The sequence below is a fragment of the Lactuca sativa genome, chromosome 3 (assembly GCF_002870075.4).
Source record: "Lactuca sativa cultivar Salinas chromosome 3, Lsat_Salinas_v11, whole genome shotgun sequence".
Taxonomy (NCBI): Eukaryota; Viridiplantae; Streptophyta; class Magnoliopsida; order Asterales; family Asteraceae; genus Lactuca; species Lactuca sativa.
In genome coordinates, this window is record NC_056625.2 from 234687670 (window position 1) to 234709034 (window position 21365).

General features: G+C 41.0%; 1 protein-coding gene across 1 annotated transcript; it reads left to right on the plus strand.

Moving 5' to 3' along the window:
* Nucleotides 1-18452: 18452 nt before the first annotated feature.
* Nucleotides 18453-19490, plus strand: LOC111886156 (uncharacterized). The gene has a single exon (XM_023882385.1). It carries the CDS (start codon nucleotides 18453-18455, stop codon nucleotides 19488-19490), a length of 1038 nt encoding a protein of 345 aa, XP_023738153.1.
* Nucleotides 19491-21365: the final 1875 nt, after the last annotated feature.

The window sequence follows — 21365 nt, forward strand, 5'->3', positions numbered from 1 at the left end:
ATTCTGTACCTGCTTTGGTGTTATTTGACTCGGGTGCGAGTCGGTCTTTCGTATCTTTAGCATTTAGTCAGCACATTAGTATCCGACGAGAGGCGATGAGTCGAACTCTGCGAGTTTCTATAGCCGACGAGTGAGCGGTGTATGCTAAGAATGTGATTTGAGGATGTGTACTCGATATTTTTGCTATTGAGTTCCCGATAGATTTGGTACCGATTACGATGAGGGATGTCAGTGTCATCATAGGCATGGACTGGCTAAGCCGATTTGGAGCTATTATCAACTGTGAACGTCAGTTGCTGAGCATTCGAGACCCTAGTGGGGGAGTACTCACGGTGTATGGCGAGGGTACCCGATCTGGGTCGGCATTTTGCTCGGCTGTCAGAGCGAGACAAAGTCTACATCAGGGATGCAGAGGGTTTGTAGCCTACGTGATGGATACACGAATTGCCGCCGAGAGGCCAAGTTCAGTCGATGAGGTCCCGATAGTACGTGAGTTCTCGGATGTTTTCCCCAAAGAGTTGTCGGGTGTGCCACCGGAGAGGCTGGTGGAGTTCCACATTGATTTGGTTCTGGGAGCAGCACTTATTGCCAAGGCACCCTATCGCCTTGTGCCACCAGAGATGCAGGAGTTATCCTCGCAACTTCAGGAGTTGATGGGGAAGGGATTCATTCGACCGAGTAGCTAACTGTGGGAGCACTGATCCTTTTTGTCAAGAAAAAGGACGGAACACATCGGATGTGCATTGATTACCGGGAGTTGAACAAGTTAACGGTCAAGAACCGTTACCCACTACTGAGGATCGACGACCTGTTCGATCAGTTGCAGGGAGCGTCTTGGTTTTCCAATATAGACTTGAGGTCAGGATATCATCAGATGAGGGTGGACGATGAGGATATCCCGAAGACGGTGTTTAGGACTCGTTACAGGCATTACGAGTTCGTGGTGATGCCTTTTGGGCTCACCAATGCACCAGCAGTATTCATGGATCTCATGAACCGAGTATGCAGGTCGATGTTGAATCGATCAGTGATAGTTTTCATTGACGACATTCTAGTGTACTCGAGGTCCAGAGAGCATCTGAGAGAGATCCTCAGAGTATTGAGATCGGAGAGGCTTTATGCCAAATTCTCCAAGTGTGATTTCTGGTTATGAGAGGTCCAGTTCTTGGGGCACCTCATTAACAAGAATGGGATATTGGTCGATCCGGCCAAGATTGAGGCTGTTATGCATTGGGAGGTGCCGAGATCCCCCACCGAGATCGGGAGTTTTCTGGGATTGGCCGGCTACTATCGGAGATTTATCAGGGATTTCTTCAAGATTTCCCTCACCAGATTAACCCGGAAGGGTGTGGCTTTTACTTGGGGTCTAGAGCAACAAACCTCATTTGCGACTCTTCGCCAAAAGCTATGCGAGGCCCCGGTGTTAGCTCTTCCGGAGGGAATGGAGGATTTTGTAGTGTATTGTGATGCGTCTATATCGGGGCTGGGTGCGGTGCTTATGCAGAAAGGGCACGTGATAGCATACGCATCGAGGCAGCTGAAGCCTTGTGAGACGAGGTACCCCACCCACGATTTGGAATTGGGGGCAGTGGTGTTCGCCCTCAAGATATGGCGCCATTATTTGTATGGGGTTCGGTGTACCATGTACACATACCACAACAGTTTGAAGTATCTAATGGATCAGCCCAACCTGAATATGCGCCAGAGGAGATGGTTAGATGTGGTAAAGGATTATGATTATGTGATCCTGTACCACCCGGACAAGGCTAACGTGGTAGCCGATGCTCTGAGCCGGAGGGCGGAAAGTGCCCCGATTCAAGACATATGTATGTGGATGACGGTGATGACTCCGATGTTGGATACCATTCGAGAGGCCCAGGCAGAGGCTGTGAGACCGGAGAACCGCAAGAAATAGATGGTGATTGGACTGGTATCCGAGTTTGTTACCGATGGTCAAGGGCTTATGACCTTCCATGGTCGGATTTGGGTGCCGTTTATGGGTGGGGAATGTAGCATACTGATGGAGGAAGCTCACATATTGAGATTTTTGATCTATCCTGGAGCCACTAAGATGTACTTGGACCTGAAGAGAAACTATTGGTGGCCCTGTATGAAGAGGGATATTGCGTGGGTTGTAGAGAGGTGCTTGACCTGTCGCCGGGTTGCCGAGCACTAGCGTCCTCATAGCAAGTTGCAGCCACTAGAGGTTCCCCAGTGGAAGTGGGAACAAATTTCTATGGACTTCATCACCAAATTGCCGAGGACCGCGAGGGGTGTTGATGCAATTTGGGTGATTGCGGATCGTCTGACGAAGAGTGGTCACTTCCTTGCTATCAGTGAGAGCTCCTCTGTAGAGCGGCTGGCAGAGATATATGTGAGAGAGGTGGTATCTTGACATGGAGTGTCGATCTAGATCGTGTCGGACCGAGATGCTCGTTTTACTTCCAGGTTCTGGAAGACGTTTCATGAGGATTTGGGCACGAGATTGCACTTTAGCACTGCTTATCACCCACATACGGACGGGCATAGTTAGCGGACGATACATATGCTTGAGGACATGCTTCGTGCATGTGTTATGGACTTCGGGGGAAGTTGGTACACATGCCTTCCTTTAGCTGAGTTTTCCTACAAAAACAGCCACCATTCGAGTATTGGTATGCCTCCCTTTGAGCTGTTGTATGGGAGGAGGTGTAGGACCCCTATCTGTTGGGGCGAGGTGGGGCAGCGAGTGATGGGTAGCACCAAGATAGTGCTTAAGACGACAGAGTAGATACAACATGTCAGGCAGAAATTGTTGACAGCCCAAAGCAGCTAGAAGAGTTACGCGGATAGGCGGCGATCCGAGCTCGAGTTCCAGGTTGGAGATTTTTTACTTCTGAAAGTTTCCCCATGGAAAGGGGTAATCCGGTTTAGGAAGCGGGGCAAGTTGGGGCCTTAATATATTGGGCCTTTCAGGGTGATCGCCAGGGTAGGAAATGTAGCTTACCATTTAGAGCTACCTACAGAGTTGAGCCAGATCCATGAATACTTTCCACGTATCTCACTTGAGGAAGTGTATCGCTGATGAAACAACTATAGTGCCACTAGAGGATATTCAGGTGGATGCGAGCCTAAACTACATTGAGAGACCGATCGATATCTTGGATTAGAAGGTCAAGGTTCTAAGGAACAAGGAGGTGCCTCTGGTTCAGGTCCAGTGGCAACATCGGAGAGGGTCCGAGTCGACCTGGGAGCCGGAGTCGGAGATGCGAAATCAGCATCCGAAGTTATTTGCGGTCGAAGACTTCGAGGGTGAAGTCTGATTCTAGTAGGGGAGAATTGTAACATCCGAATTTTTAGGTATGCTATTTCAATTATTTATTTTGAATTAATTGGAGGGACTCAACGAGTTGGTTCCTCAACTCGTTGAGTAGGGTCGCGTTTAGATGACGAGTTTAATGAATGGACTCGACGAGTCGGGAATCCGACTCGACGAGTCGGTGCTGATGAGGAAAACCCTAATTACCCGCATTTGGGACCTACTTAAAGGCCCTTGTATCCTTCATTTGCGGCCACACAAACCCCTGCGAAACCCTATTCGCCTTTGAGAGCTTAGAGTGGGAAATAGTACCTTTGTGAGCTTCTTGGTGTGTTCTTTGAAAGGAAAGAGAAGAGTTTCAAGGTTTGGAAGCAAGAAGGTCATGGGATTGGCTGCTATTTCACTCCAGACTTCTGTATTAGGTACAAATCTGCACCTAATCTCTTGTATTGGATAGATCTCATGGGTTTTTGGATTCTTTACCCTCTTTTGGAGCTAGGTTACAAAGATGAGAGGTCCCTTTTAGATTTAGACATTAGATCTGGACCTTGATAGGTCCAGAGAGTCCCTTGAGTTTAGCTTTATGTAGTTCCATGAGTGTGTTGAGCCTAAAACACCATTAAAGTGGTTATTTCATCGAATGGAGCTTGATGTGCCATGCATGGACATCAGGTCCAAACCTAGACGTGACTTTTGAGTGCAAAAAAGCCAGATCTATAGATTAGAGGAACAGATCTGACCTCAAAAGGTCAATTGAGTGTTTCCATGGAGGACACTCACCGAGTCCAAGAGAGGACTCGACGAGCCGAGTCGGGTTACCCTGCGATTCGTGACCAGTAGTAACCCGTCGATTTGGGAGGTTAGCTTGACGAGTCGAGTGAGGTCTTAGAAGGATTCAGGGTATACTCATGAACTCACCAAGTCAGCGAGTGCACTCGGCGAGTGCGGTCAAATTTGACCATTGATTGGGGTTGACTTCCGAGGACCTTAGGGTTTTGGTCAACTGATTCAAGAGAGGCTAAGGAGGGGTAGAATGGTCTTCTACCCATCCTTTAGAGATGAGAACATAAAGAGAGTATTACTTTGGGATGTTATCATTTGATAGGCGGAGGCTAGACCAAGGATATCGAGCACGAGAGTTACTAGACATGTTACGAGGTGAGTCTTCTCACTGTACATTACCTAAAGTGGTATCTATGTGCAGACCGAAGGGTCTTATGTGTATGTGTATGTTTATGATTATGTGCAATGTGATATATGTATGCTATGTGATATATAGACCGGACCAGAAGGTCCAACGACTCATGAGGCCAGAGGGTCCTTGATCAGACCGTATAGGAGGGTTCAACGAGCTAGGCCGGACCAGAGGGTCCAACGAGCTATAGGACTGGAGGGTCCCGCTGAGACACATTGACCGGAGGGTCATACCGATTTATAGCCTTGAGTGGCTTATGCGTTGTATGTGGTAATTTGGGGAACATACTAAGCATTTTGCTTACCGTGTTGTGTGTTATGTGTTTCAGGTACTAGCGAGGATCGCAGGAAGGTGCCGGCTTGATCTGTACTCACTGAGAGACTATTCAGTATCTGAGATTCTGGGAGATGTCGTATTTGAGATACTATTTGATACATTGGGTTTTGAGAATATTTTATGAAATATGTTATGTTGAAAAATGAAAAATTGTTTTAAAAAAATTCACGTTGTTACATGCATCGACAAAACCCTCTGGCTTACTCATGCAAACATCCTCAACCAACTTCCCATTAAGGAAAGTGGTTTTGACATCCATCTACCATATTTCATAGATATGAAACGCAACTATGGCTAGCATAAACCTAGTAGACTTTATCTTTGCTACTGGTGAGAAGGTCTCATCATAGTCAACTCCGGGAGTTTGAGTAAATCCCTTTGCAACAAATCGTGCCTTATAAGTGTGTACTTTCCCATCCATGTCGGTATTCTTCTGGAAGATCCATCTACACCTGACTGTCTTATGAAGTGGTACATTGTCAACCAAGTTCTAGACTTGATTGTCATACATGGATTGAATCTCGTTGTCCATAGCCTCTTTCCATTTTGTAGACTCTGGGCTTGCCATGGCTTCATTATAGCTGTTAGGTTCATCCAAATTTAATAGTGTACTATCACTAATAAATGTATCACCTTCACTTGTTATATTAAAACCATATAACACAGGCGGAACACTAACTCTACTAGAATGTCTAAGAGGTAAGGACCCGTTAATTGGTTCAATAGGATTTTCCTCCTTGGGTTGAACACTAGCGTTAGAGTTTCCTTCATCGCTTGATTCTTGAAGCTCTTCAAGATCAATTTGCCTCCCAATGTCCTCTTGGCTTATGATTTCTCGCTCTCGAAAAATCCCTCACCTCGCAACGAAGACTACATTGTCACTCAGTCTATAGAATAGATATCCAAAGGACTTCTGCGGATAGCCGATGAAAATACATCGCTCACTACGAGGTTCGAGCTTGTCGTGAGTCTCTCATCGTACAAAGGCCTCGCAACCCCAAACCTTGATATGAGCCAATGAGGGAGCTTTCCTTGTCCACATCTCGTGAGGTGTTTTGCCAACCTTCTTTGTAGGGACTAAGTTAAGGATATGGGCGACAGTCTCTAAGGCATACCCCTAGAATGAGATAGGCAATGAAGCACGACTCATCATGGAACGGACCATGTCCAACTAGGTTCGATTACGCATCTCCTGCCTGGCACTTTGGTGGTACCTATCTACTAAATTCTGATGCATCTCATAGGGATAGAAGTCCTCATAGGAATTTTGGAGTTCTACAGTCATGGTCGCGAGCATGATGCAATTGATTTTCGTAGCATTGTGTTCATGTGCCTCAAAGGCAACGATCTCCTCAGGAGTAGCATTGTTGACATCCACTTCTTTCAGCTACTTGTCAAGGACATACTCCATGTCCTTGTGGCGGGTAACCATTCAAATGTTGTGGATCCAATCATCAAAATTAGCCCCATCGAAAATCACCCTCCCACACAAATTCATGAGTGAGAATGAGCCGGAAGAGTTCGAGCCAGAAGTGTTGTTGTTGTTTGAGGTAGACATTTGGAAAACGAAAAGCAAAAAAGTTTGATTAGATAAGAATCCCCAATTGAACACCCAAATGATAAATTAGGGCTAGGATCCAACAACATTATTCACAATTTAGAAGAGGGATTCCATAATCTAAATCGCAAATAATTTAACGGTAAGTGAATGACAATTCACTAATTTCCACCATGAAAAACGAAAAAGATTAAGTTTCAAATGTGTTGAAACTCCTAGATCTTTTGAGATTCATTGAACTTTTCAATGGCATGTTTAAATCTCGATATGCCCTTCAAGTTTGTGACTGGGATACTGAGGATCACAAACAAGGTGTGAATAACCATGCAAATGTACTGGGTGCCCTCCATGTTACAGTCACCTAATCAATGTGCCAGTTAGCCACACACGCTCCATTGATCTATGTCAAACATCGAGTCACCCTTTTCCACCTTTACTAGACCCAAATTAGAGTGTCAGTTAACCACACACGCTCCACTAACGTCTTGGAAAGGGTACAAAGTGTAATTTCATGGAATAGCATCATCTTCACATTTTTCCTAAAGTAACTAAGATTGGGAATTTTATAAAAACATTTAGTTACTTTATTAACCATTATACTTTTAATGAGGAATTAGTTGCCCTATCCTACCAGTTCGGCTAATGACCCTCCACTAATCAAGGAAGCGGTAGGTGATACTGGACACCCATTAAACTACCATTTTATAGGCATCAACCTTATACCCCCCCCCCCCCTTATAGATCGGTTTCGTGAATGAGGCCTACTAACGATAAGACTAGCTTTATCTTATACATATATATAATTATTAATCTTATAAATATTATAATAGTATAAGGGTTGAATTTTAAACTTGTAAAATTCTAGGGTTTGGAATTTAAATATTTCAACATTAAAACTTTTTATTAAAAATTTAAATCCCAAAACTTGAGGCCAAGTTTTGAAACTTTTCAAAACATCTTTTAGATCAAATTTGAAAATTTTTAAATAATCGTATTATTAATATTTGTCACATAATTTGACCTAATCTTTTCCATACAAGATATTTCAAATCAATTTACAAATAATTAATCTTTATCTTATAAAACAAGTAATTATCTTAAGTTAACAATTATCCATTAATTTGATTTGGATATCAATTACCATAACAAAAAATCTGATTTTTAATTTGAAAAAACAGTTTATTGTAAATCACGTCGTGACCTTCTCTGGTTACGTCATGAGTCTGGTAAAAAACAGAAAAACAAATTTTACAACTTTGAACAATAAACTTTGCATCAAATACATTAGAATAAACTGATGGGTTTTAGCCATAAGAACTTTCCTATGTGCGCATGCAAAAACCCTAATGCTTGGATCTAGGCTTTCTAATTAAACATGCTTTGAATCCAAGACTTCTAATGACTATTTAGGTGTAATAACAATATTGAAACAGATCTAGAATCATACCTTTGAATTTCTTGTTGATCTTGTTGTCTTGGAGCTTCTAGAGTCACAATTGTCACTCCTCTAATGGCTTACAAACACCAAATAGCAAGGAGGATGATTTGGGAGAGAGGAGAGGGGAGGAATCTGGCCAGGGCTTCTCTACTTTTGGTGAAGTACCGATTTCCTTATGCCATAGGGTCTATTTATACTTGTAGACTCCTTAAGGGTTACAACCTGAACCCTAATTGGATAATCTTCTCTTAAAGCCATCCAAATCCATTCCTTAGATAACCCCTTGGACGATTTGAAGCTATCCCAAGCTTCTAGAATCCGTCCAATACATATCTATATGGATTTACAGTCTAAAGTTTAACTATCAAACAATCGACAGTTTATACCCTCTTATTTAATTAATCTCTTTAAGTCACCAAATTAATTCCAATTAATTCTATGACTTATATTAATCAAATAACAATATATTATTCTTTATATTATTCTGATAATACACTAATAATATTTACTCTATCTTAATAAATCATCCTATCAAGTTGCTATGGTGAAGGCAACCCAAAAGGACCATGCACAACCTGGTCAAATACTTGCTTAATATAGTTGCAGCCTTAGACACTATTCCAACATAAAAATCCTAGGCTCTGATACCACTGATGAGTTTTAAGCAAAACAACATTCCTTCATGCAAACCCTAATGCTTGTATCTAGTTTTTCTAATTGTACATGCATAATTGTCCAATACTTGCAAAACCCTAATCTAGCATATCACAAAATCGAAATCATGTCTAATGAACTAGTTAGAACATTAACTTTGATTGTTGCTTGAAGATCTTGAGCCTTTGAGAAGGTTAGCACCTCAAATGTTGTGCCTCTAATAGATCACACACACCAAAAGATTTGGATAAGGCAAGAGATAGAGGTGGGAGATAATTTTTGGCTCTTGAACTCTTCTTAGGGTTGTGGTAGCCGAAAATTGCATGGCTAGGGGTTCCTTTTATAGGTGAGGAATTAGGGTTTTAGTCAAAGATCTCATCCAGTTACTTAGGCTCTAAGCAGCCCATGAAAATATTCCAGAAACCCTCATTGGACGAAATCTTATGGGCTATCCATAAGGATTTCGTCCACTCCCTATCTTTAGGGTTTCCTTAGCCCACAATGCAATTATCTTATAATTGCAATTCCAGTACCCTTAGTTTAACTAATCTCTTTTGTTCACAAAATTAATTCTTAATTAATTCTTGACAATATTAATTAAACAAATATGATTTCTCCTTTAATATATTATTCATATAATATATTAATACACCATAATAACCTCTTTCTCTATTATTCATCCAGTCAAGTTGCTTTGGTGAAGGCAACCCAAAAAGGACCATGCTACAACCGGGTCAAGTACATACCAAATATAGTTATGGACTTAGACACTAATCCGACACTAAGCTCTTAAAGGCCAAATACATCAAGCTACAACAAAGAGGTAATCATCTAATCTATTTTATGAATAAAATATCAAATTGTATGCTAGTTGTAGGCTTCATGCTTTGGATAATTTTTGCTGCATGTATAACTAGAGAAAACATAGATCCAAAGCATTAGGGTTGTATGTGCACCATATGATTATTGTAATACATAAAACCCAACATACACTACCATTCTAAATAATTATGTCCCTTCCAAATCGACTTAACACCGGTTACAATACGAAATCCCAACGTCGTTATTTGACTTGAATTGACTTGATCCTCACCATACCAATTTCATGTGGTACAAAAGACCCTTCACTTTAAGCAACCAACTTACGAAACCCTTCCAACCTATAACGACAAACCCCCAAATTGTCCCTTGCATCTAGACTCATAAGTACCTATGTAAGAGGTACCATGATCTTCCCTAGCCATAATAGAAATAGGAAACAAGAAGCAAAAGAAATAAAGGGAATCTCAGAGGTTTATAACCTTCCCAAGGTGTTTCCCAGAAGTTCTTTCAGGAATACCACTCATGTGCGAAGTTGAGTTCGGATCGACTCGACCCTTGAAGCTATTCCCATAGCCAAATCTCCAATACTACTTAGCACCAACATAAGTACAAAAATTGCCTGGTCAATGGAACGACATGATAAGTAAGGAAATTTTCAGATCGAGTCTCTAACATCAGAAAGCACCTGTCTGATTCGTAAAGAGGAAGGGAAAATTGTCCATAGAGCCATTGACTACTAAGAGCCAAACAAAACCATCATCAAGGATCAATATCTCCTATTCTGAATCAATGACCTATTCGACCAACTTCAAGGAACAAACAAAGGTCGACATACCCGCCAACTCAGAATTTTGTAGGAAGAAACATCCAAGAAACTTAAGATTCCTAAGGCCAGATGCACCATACACAACTTAAACCTTAGTAACAATAGGGTTCATCTTAAGGTCCAGTGACACTACCTCTAGGGCGTCAAGTACACTAACTTCATTAGACAATTCAAGATTCTCGCCAGGAGAGGCCTAGTGGCCCATAGACTTCAGTTACCATAAGAACTCAGCATCAAACATCCGACATTCCACGTGTCCAACCCTAAGCGGCGTCCGACTGTCGAAACTCCTGTAGTCTCACTCGACGACATTCAAGTAAACGAGAACCTACACCCCAAAGAGGAACATGTGGGGACCATGTGCAGTGAAATTGAAAGAACAAAGTCAATTACTAATAGCGAAGGTCCACTGGAATGCCAAGCGATGACCTAAGTTCACTTGGGAACTCTAAAATTAGAGGAAACGAAATTACCCCAAAATTTTCCCTAAGGTTACCAAGAACCCATTCGAGATGCTAATTTTGGGATGAAATTTCCTCTAACGGGGGGATGATGTGACAACTTGAAAGATTCAGATCAAGCAAGGTCTAGATCGTAGCCTTGTGCAAGTGAATTCATAATGCAACCTTGTTACAATAAAACCTTGAAAGCCATAAGGACATTAGTGGCATCTGTACATATAAGTTCACACACACACACATACACACACACACACACATATATATATATATATATATATATATATATATATATATATATATATATATATATATATATATACACCTTAAAGATCATGTTCATGAGAACCTCTTGAAAGTAAACAAGTTTTAACAAATCAAGAATAGTCAAATAGTGGAATAGAAATCATAAATTTTGGACATTGTTTCTAGCTTAGAACCCCACCCAACCTAGAACCACTAAGGCCGAAATCAACATATGTGGAAGGTTAGAACCGAAATCACCCTGTAGTGGGTGAAACTCAAACTGAAAACCTTCCCATGTTGGATCCCATGACCGAAATCACTGTTGGGTCTATTAGATTGCGTCATGGGCTCAGTCCTTAGCCTAGTTTGAATGCCGATATTAGACTTTTCCAACCGTGCACATTTTTGTACTAGGGTTTAGTATATAAGCTGCATGCATGCAGACATAGTAGTTATCACTTTCATTGTTTATTTGCTTTATAGTTTTGTAAACCCTAGCTCGCCTCTACAGCGGAAGTTCTTCATCGAGCTCTGCTGAGGCGTGACTCTGTTTTGAATCATAAGCATACATTTGATTCAGATCTGTGTTCATTCTCATATTGTTTTGAATTGTTTGATTTCTACAATCGTACTTGTGAAAGATCTAATCGATCTAAGAGTTTTAAACTCATCAATTGGTATCAGAGTAGGAGACTGTGTAATTCATACACATCTCTTTTGTCGAAGAAGCTCTTAGGGTTTTTAATTCCGCATTGATTGATATTTATTGAGCCGTCACTCTATATTGACGTGTTTCATTAATTGTTGATCTAACCCTAACGATATATTACAAGTCTGATCTTTTACAGGTTATCAATCAAAAGCATTTACAATGTCCATGGATGATTCACAAACCAAACCGATCAATATCTCCAACAACATAGGGTCTACAACAAGAATACCGATCTTGTATACACAACAAGACTATGAAGTCTGGATGCATCACTTTGAAGACTACGTGATTGGATCGGAGGATAATAGTTATTTAATCTGGGAAGCTATTACTGCAGGCCCATTCGCTCACACAAGCACCTCTAAGATTGTTAAAACACAGAAAGAATACAATCAACTTGTCAATGATGTCAAAGATATTCCTCAGGATGAAAAGGAGAAGTTTCAATGCAATATCAAGGCCCTGAGGATGATAAGGTTTGCACTGCAGTTGGATACGTTTCGTTTAGTGAGTTCTTGTACTACAGCTAAAGAGATCTGGGATTGATTGAAAGAATTGTATTCCATAGACGAAGACTTGGAACATTCTATCCAAACTCTCTTGTTGTCTGAATTTGGTGGCTTTAAGCGGAAGCCTGAAGAAAAGCTTGTTAAAACTTTTGATCGCTTCAATCATCTTTTAAGTAAGATGATAAAGCATGGGATTGAAAGGAAAGTTATCAAACAAAAAGTTACCTACATGAATGGTCTCAGACCCGAATGGATGGCTGTTGTGTCAACAGTCAAAGCTCATGAACAGTTCAAGTCTTATTCTCTGGAAAAACTAGTGGGTATTCTAAAATCCCATGAGAATTCTTTATCTAAGGAAACGAATGTGGTTTCTAGTATGGGTTCTTTAGCTCTTGTCTCCAAAGGAAAAAGTTCGGTTGAAGAAGAAGAGGAGTTAGATCTTGCAAATTATGATCTAACCGGTGAAGAATACGCCCTAATGGTGTCCAATCCCAGAAAATTCATTAACAAGAAATTCCCAGCCAATAAGAACCGAAACTGGCAGGGTAGTTACAGCGCCGAAAGGATCAAGGAGGAACCGAAGATGGGGTCAAAGTCTGAGGAGTCAAAGAAGGAAGCAAAAGTTGGAGGAGACTCAGGATTCGACTGCCATTACTGTGGAGGCAAAAAATCATTTTGCTAAAGACTGTATGTTGAGAAACAAAGAAGAAAAGTCAAACGAAGAAGATGAGGAAGTGAGCCTCCTAAGAAGATTGGAGGAAATAAAGAAAAGAAAGTCTGCTGCTAATAACTCTACCATGAATGCTTTAATTGTGCATGATACAAACAACAGTGATGAATTTGATGGTGTGCAGGTTTGGTCCACAGATTCAGAGGATGATGATGCCAGGAGGCCCACTCATGGAAAGGCTATGCTGGCAAAAGAAGAACATGCTATGGGAAGATGCTTTGTAGTGACCGAGGGTGTGTCCCAAATAAGAGGATACATAAATAATGGGGGAGTTGAAGAGGAAAGGGAGCAATAGGACAGATGTTTTGCCGCCAAGCCTATCAATGCTCAGATCAACGAATGTGATGAGTTGATCGAAAAGGTACAAAATATTCTTGCTTCTCTAAAAATACATGTTAATAATTACGAAAAGGAATTAAATAACTTAAAATCACAATTCTCAAGCATAAGTAGTAGTCTCTCCCAAACCCGTGTCACAAATTCTAACCTAACTGATCAAATCAGTAGGATTTCTTCAAAGAGTGAGGAACGAAGAATGTGGATCGAGCAAAAGGAAAAGGAGTTAATTAGATCTAAAGATGATTCTATTTATTTGTCAAGAGACAATCTTAAACTTATTAAAAAGTGAAATGTATTTTGTTTAATTGCTAAAAGACTCTATTTTAACATCACTCAATTGCATCTTGATTGTGAAATAGGGAAGAGGATACATCGTATGATTTTTCCCTTCCTTGAATTAAAGGAGGATGAAATCGATGTTGAAGCCTACAATTGTGAAAGTGTTGTATCTTCTGATGAAGTGTCTCCAGTGTATAAAATAGGTCTGGACAAAATTGAATCCTACATAAAGTCCAAGGACCACAAGGACATGCTCAAAAATCTGTTAGACGAAAATGATAGATTGAAATTGAGAGCCGAAACTATACAAAATTTTGACTCTTTGAATGCCAATTTAAGTTCAGAAAATAAAATTGATGTTGAAAATACATCTGAACTTCATGAGGATGATGATATGAGTGAAATATCTATAGATGATTTGGTGGACTGTTCTGAATTAGCCAAAAACGAACCTAAGTCACAAAAGAACCTAATTTTTGAAAACTCCGTTGAGTTTGCTCGTTCGTCTACCGACAAAACCAAAGTTCTCAAAGCTAAATTTGTTGTATACCAAAAGGTTCAAACTACCCCAAACCAAGTCTACACAGTAACAGGAGTCACTCCACAACTAACTGCAGAGTTAACAGCTATGGTAGAAGAAGACAACGCTGGAGGAAGTGACGAATTCTTCTGGTCGGCCCCAATAGACAACGCAGATGAGACAAAGGGTCTTTCTCAGAAAACTTCATGGAGAATGAAAGGTAGATACATACCTGAAGCACTAAATGAGCCTACAAAGTATGATGTGCCAAGCACGAGTGGAACTAAAACCCCTTTGGACGAACCGATGCAAACCATAAGTGATACTTCTTCAGCAAAAAGTGAATGTTGTGCCCACGCTTCGAAACGAAAGGCCAACATTCACAGAAATCCAAAACAGGTGGCTGATCGAAAGCATCAAAGAAATCAATGCTGAATTGGATCATGTCTATGATCCAAAGTTTCCTCCACTTATCAAATGGACCAAAGATCACTCTCAAAGTCAAATTATTGGGGAATCCTCAGAAAAAGTGTTAACTCGCTCTCAAATCAAAGCGAAACAGGCTGCACTCTTTTCAAAAGTCTAGTTTTGCATGTTCAATTCATTCGTTTCCAAAGTTGAACCAAAAACCGTTAATTCAGCTCTTGATCATTCAGACTGGGTTCAAGCTATGCAGGATGAGTTAAACGAGTTTGAACGAAATAAGGTATGGCGCCTTATTCCAACTCCAAAGGATGCTTCGGTTGTCGGTCTCAAATGGCTATTCAGAAACAAGATGGACAAAGAGGGGAATGTCATTCGTAACAAAGCGAGGCTGGTCGTCAAAGGATATTGTCAGGAAGAGGGAATCGATTATGAAGAAACCTTCGCTCCCGTGACAAGATTAGAATCTGTTCGTATCTTTCTTGCGTACGTTGCTCACAAGAACTTTGAAGTCTATCAAATGGACGTCAAATGTGCTTTCCTCAACGGTGAACATGAAGAAACCGTATATGTTGAGCAACCGCCAGGCTTCGTCAACGAGAAGTATCCCGATCATTGTTATATCCTTGAAAAAGCTATATATGGCCTCAAACAGGCTCCCAGAGCATGGTATGAAACTCTCACTCGTTTCATAAAAATGTCTAAATTCAATCAAGGTTCGGTTGACCCAACCTTCTTTCGTAAGCGAGAAGGTAACCACCTTATGATAGTCCAAATTTATGTTGATGACATCATCTTTGGCTCCACGAATCCTAGCTTAACAGCTGAATTCAGAAAGTTGATGGAAACTAAATTTGAGATGAGCTCAATGGGTCCAATTAACTTTTTTCTTGGAGTGAACATTAGACAGGGACTTGAAGGCATTTTTATTTATCAGGAAGCATATACCAAGACTTTTCTAACCAAGTTTGGAATGATGGGAGACTCCAAAGTGAAAGTGCCTATGGCTTTCAGAACTAAACTCACACCATCATTGGAGAAACCAACATCTGATGTAACACTTTATCGACAGATGATTGGGTCTCTGATGTATCTTACAGCCAGTAGACATGATATCATGTTCTCTGTCTGCTACTATGCGCTACTTCAAGCCAACCCTCGAGAACCTCATCTTCAAGCCGTGAAGAATATCTTTCGCTATCTGAAGCGAACCTTCTCTCTCGGTCTGTGGTATCCAGCCAACTCATGATTCTTTGTTCAAGCATTTTCAGATGCTGATTTAGGTGGCTGTGGATTAGATCGTAAAAGCACCACAGGAGGATGTCAATTTCTAGATGGTAAATTAGTCAGTTGGAAATCGAAGAAACAAACCTGTGTTTCGCTATCCACTGCAGAAGCTGAAGATATTGCTGCAGCATCCTGTACATCTCAAGTCGTATGGATACAAAGTCAACTTAGGGATTATAGGCTAAACATGAAGAAAATCTTGTTGTATTGTGACTCTGAAAGCGCAATTAGGATTTGTCACAACCTCGTGCAACATTCGAAGACTAAGCATATAGCACTTAGGTACCATTTCATCAAGGATCACGTCGAAGATGGTAACGTAGAAATTCACTTCGTCAGAACGACTGATCAATTGGCAGACATATTCATGAAGGCCTTACCTGAAGCAAGCTTCAATAAGATCCTACAAGGCCTAGGAATGATGCAAGCCGAATCTGTACCGAAATCGCCTTCACTTCCATAAAGGTAACAAGCGAAATAAAGCGAACCGAAATGAACCGAACGTTCTGTCTATTTCGAGTTCGGTCTATTTCGGGTGAAGTTCGACCATGAAACGAAATGAACCGAACGTTCGGTCTATTTCGGGTTCGGTCCTTCTAAACTCGTTCGTTTTTTAAGGCATTTCAATTGTTTTCTTATGTACATCTTTTCTTTACTTCTTTTCCACTTATAAAATTCCAAAAATATTTTCTTTTTATAAAAATTCTTAAGAAATCCAAAAATATTTTTCTCTTTCGTTCAATTGGTCAACTCTCACAAAATTCAAAAATATTTTTTATTTTTAATTTTTTAATTTTTTTATGTTTTTATTTTTTGTCTAAATATGACTCTCGATGGCAAGGCTAAGGCAAGTAAATGGTTTTACTAGTTAGGAGTCCTTAGAAGCATGCTGCTGTATGTTGACTACAACCTCGACAGATTTTGAGTGAAGCCTTAATAACATGATATATACCAATCATGTTTTCCCAATCCAGGCTATCCGATTCACTCTAATCATGAGCTACCTTACTCTACTCAAATTGAGTTTAGAGTTTTCTGCTTGGTCCTTCTTACTTTAAAGTAGAGGTACATTCGCTTCTTATACCATCTTCATCACCTTTCTCTACTATAACTCGTTTCAAGAATATAACCCCTGAGACTTTCAGTCTTAACCACTGAGGTTTATGGTTATACCTAATCTGTGTTCATGATCTTAGTTTCATGCCACTATGTACTAAGTGAAACCCAAAGTTCAACACCACTAATGAATTGACGGTGAATTTAACAATTTAAGATCTTACTTGTTACCCTATGAAATCTCCTTTTTCTTTTGAGTGTTCTTTATGAGTTTGCCTTTCACCAAGGCTTCTTTAACCCTAAAAGATCCAGTTTTTTTTTGAGATTTCCTCCTTCCCTCGTCACTATAAAGTTTATCATACCTACTTATTCAACAGATCACAATGATCTCACAAGTACTTCATTCAGTTTCGGTCTTATGTTAAGTATCGAAATTATGAATTGAAGCGAAAGCCACCCTCTTTAACCTTTAAAAGATGCCTTTCAAAACTTCTCAACAAGTTTTTGATCGTTATTTAATGGGAAACCAAGCAAGCACTTTAATGTCTCTCTTGACTTTGAAGGAAGTGATTTTTGCCCATAATTAATTGTCTTATGTCTGCTTACGACATCACAGATTATCCCTAAAATTTTGTTTCATTACTTTATCTTTTACACCCTATGCACGAAAATTTTTAATTTTCCAAATTCTAGTTTTATTCAGAATGATCATTAAAAAGCTAAGGGCAACAAAGATTCAAAAGTTGTATGGAGAAACGATTGGGATAAAGTGGAAGCTGACTCAGCAGCTATCCAAACGGTTTGACGATTTGAAAAAGCACATTTTATGAAAGAACGTGTAAAAAGGAAACATTTTTCTCTCTCCTGCGTCATCTTAGGCATGCCAACTGTTCACCTATCAAGTCGGGTGCTATTTTTGAAATAATCCAAGAAAACAGCTGGATTTTTCTCTCTCTTCCTTGTACGTATAAAAGGAATTGGAACGCTACTCTCTCAACCTTTATCACTTCCCAAAATCTCTCAAAGAACACCGGTGATTCTCTGCAACTGTTCATCGTCTTCTTCAAGCTACAACAATGGCAGACTCATCATCAGTTCACGATACTTCAGTTCGTCAACCTCTTCTCACCATCAAACCCCAGCAGAATCTGATCATCGATCTCACCCCATTCATCTATGAGCCCTATATGTTGTATGTGGTTGAGTGTCTCAAATACTCACCACTCGTCGACGCACTGACTAAAGTTGAAGTTGTTCCCATGGCATGCTTGTCTCTTGTCTACTCTACTGCCTTCTATGACAGGATTAATGAGCGAATTCACTCTGAACTCCACGATGAGAAGACCTCCATCTCCAAGAATCGATTTTGTGCCCTAATCGGTCTTTCTCAAGATCCATCTCTGGTAAACCCTGACTCCATTACAACTAGTCAATTGTTCACCATGTTCTATCAGATGGGGTATACTGAAACCCTAACCACCATTACGAAGTTCAAGAAGTCCTTCCTTCCTCCTCAATGGAATGACCTTTTTACGCTTTTATTCAATGGGCTATCTGAGCAAAGCGTTGGCTCCGATGGTGCAAGCAAATCCTTCATGACGGTACTGTATGGGTTGTACAATGGAATTGACCTCGATTATTGGTCAATTATCTGGCAGCAGTTGGTCCAAAGCTTGGTCTCTTCGTCAAGGCATTCTGAGATTTCATGTGGACGATTTTGGACGATCATCACGAATTAGGCAATGGACCGCCTTCGTGTTCCAATAATGGCGGACTCCTTGCTCTCATTTATTGTAACCTTTGATACGACAAAGATCATCGTTACTGATCCATCCAAGTTCTCATTTATTGGCTCCATTCCTGAAGCTATGCTCAGTCGTATTTCTGAGTCAAGTAATGTTCTTCAACAGTACAAGAAGCATCCATCTGTTGGCCCAAGAAAGCTCACACTGGCTATGATCCGTTCAATTGAAGAGGCTGACGAGCCAACCAAGAGGGGTAAGAATCCTGAAACACAGAAGGAAGGACCGATCATTAACCAAACTAAGGGGCAAACCCCCAAGAAGCGAAAATCTAATAAAGCAGCCCCTTCTCAGGCTCAACCGAAAAAGCAAAAGAAGCCCGCTAGGAGACTTATTGTGCAATCTTCCAGCGATTCAGATTCAGAATATGTCCCTCCTAAGCACAAGAACGCTCTTCCATTGGAATATGAGAGCGAAAGTTCAGAAGATGAGGCTTCGAGCCGCGGTGCTACTCCTCCTCGCTCCCCTACCCCAGAAATTCCGGTTCGCTCTAATTCTCCTTCACCTCCACCTACAACAATCCCAGTTTCAATCCCTCCTATCTCTCCAATTACAACCTCTCAACCCTTCACTACAATTCCTATTCACACTCCCATTTTCACAGATACCACCACTACCACAACCGAACCTCCTACCACAACCGAACCCCCTACCATAACCGAACCTCCTGTCACAACCGAACCTCCAACTTCTTCCAAATGCTTATCTCCCATGCAATCTGCTGACACAACCCCTATTCTAGGTGGTGAGGATGTGGAATTCCATACCACATATTTCAGTCCTTATCGAATGCAGAGCGATGAAGATGATGATGAGCCTATTACAAAATGTCATCTAAAGGCAGTAAATGAAAAGCTTGATCAACTGCTTTCATCCTCTTCCTCTGGTGCCTATTCAGAAACTGCTTTGAAGGCTTTGTTCTCCTCGATCATCAACAAACACAGTGCTACTTTATCTGCTGCAGCCAAGGCAATAGAGGCCTCCACTTCCCAATGTCAATAGGCTTCGCTTGCTGTTGATGCCTCTACTAAGGAGTGCAAGGACGCGACCGAAAAAAGTCGATAAACTAGTCTCCGAAGCTCACATATTTCTAGATTCCTTGCAGGCTGTTGTTGCCAAAAATGCTCAAACTGTCAACGCTTCAGTAGAGAACCTTCAAAAGTCTCTTCAATCTGAACGCTTGAATCTCGAAGCAGCACGCCAAGGTATTCAACAATCCAACGAATCTCTCCATGCTAATTTCAACGATCGCTTAACTCAACTAGAAGCGGAGTTAGCTGTGGAGAATCGAATTATGGATGAGCTAGACAGACGCACTTCACAACTCAAAATGAAAAATCTCAGGTTGCGTACTGCGACTAATGAGCTTAATGACCTAAAGTCAGAAAGGGAGGTCATTAGGAGTTCTGCTACAGATGTTCACTCCATCCTTCTTCATCTTATTGAGGCTCATGATCCGATCATCACTGTAACAGTCAGGCGTCATTTCGCAGACAATCTCAGATCGGCCTTGGACATTCTTAGCCGCATCGAGGGTGTTCCGGTGACCGGGGTCCAACCGAAACATGGGGGGAGAGAAAGTGACATCGCAACCTCCTCCTTCTAGATCAAAACCATCTGCTGAACCGAAGGGTAATGTAGCTTCGGTCAGCAACAAAGACAAAAAGAAGAAGAAAATCGACGATGATGACACAGACAATGAAGATGATGATGTCTATGTCGAAAATCCCAAGAATCCCTTCCAGAAGGTTAAGACTTCTGAAAAAGAATTGGATGAAATCTTCAAGAAACAGCAAGCTGAGTTGGAGCTGAAGCGAAAGCAGGCGGAGCTCCTAGAGAAGAAAGAGTCCATGTTTCCTGTGTGTACAATAGACTCGCTTCAAAGATGTGCAATCGATGAGCCAAGCGTTCTCTGGCTTGAGCCAATAATGTCCTTTGGTCTTGACAATTCCAAGGATGCCCAGTTCGACATGCCAATCACTCGAAAGGCATTTATCTTCCGCTACTTCAACTCAACTGCTGCTATTCCTTCCCCTGACTCGAAGGTAGATAGGGATCTTCTGGAATTTTACTTGGAGTTTGCTCAACCCGAATACCTGACTTGGAGCTCAAAGAAAATAACCACAGTCAAGGTGATGAAGCCCTATTCAGTCGGGAAATTTATTGATGTCAAATTCAGGGTGACTCGAGGAACCGAAGGCTCGGTCTACCATTTTTCCCTCGCTGATCTACCAAACCTTAACCCTCATGACTGGATACTCCTCATTAACATTCTTCTGTCGAATCCTTCAGAGTATCAGCCAATTATTGATCATGTCAAGCGTATGCTTGTTTGCTATATACATGAGGTAGCGAAGATGGATCAGGAAATTGCCTCTGCCATACACAAGCGAACAACGATCAAGACCATGGGCAGAGCTGGCAATGTTAATACCATGATCAAAGGGAAAATCGACTCAAAGTATCACACAATTATGTTCATTAGGGGCGAAAGTCAAGAATGTATGTTCGCTCTTGTCGACAAACACCTCTTCTCAACGTCTTGTCTTGAGCATATCTTGGAGATCATTCAAAGGTGCAATCAGAATAGTGTTGCAAATAAGAAACTATTTTCTGACATGCTGAGGTGGTACATGCAATTTAGACAGACTCTTCTAGCCATAATTCCTTGTCTGTTTAAAGCAATAAAGATGGTGAAGCCCACACAGAGGAGGTAATCTCTCGCCTCATTTGACGCAAAGGGGGAGATTGTTGGGTCTATTAGATTGCGTCATGGGCTCAGTCCTTAGCCCAGTTTGAATGCCGGTATTGGACCTATCCAGCCGTGCACATTTTTATACTAGGGTTTAGTATATAAGCTGCATGCATGCATACTTA

Excerpts from the sequence above, each read along its gene's own strand:
- LOC111886156 (XM_023882385.1), top strand. The coding sequence starts at position 18,453 with ATGGCGGACTCCTTGCTCTCATTTATTGTAACCTTTGATACGACAAAG.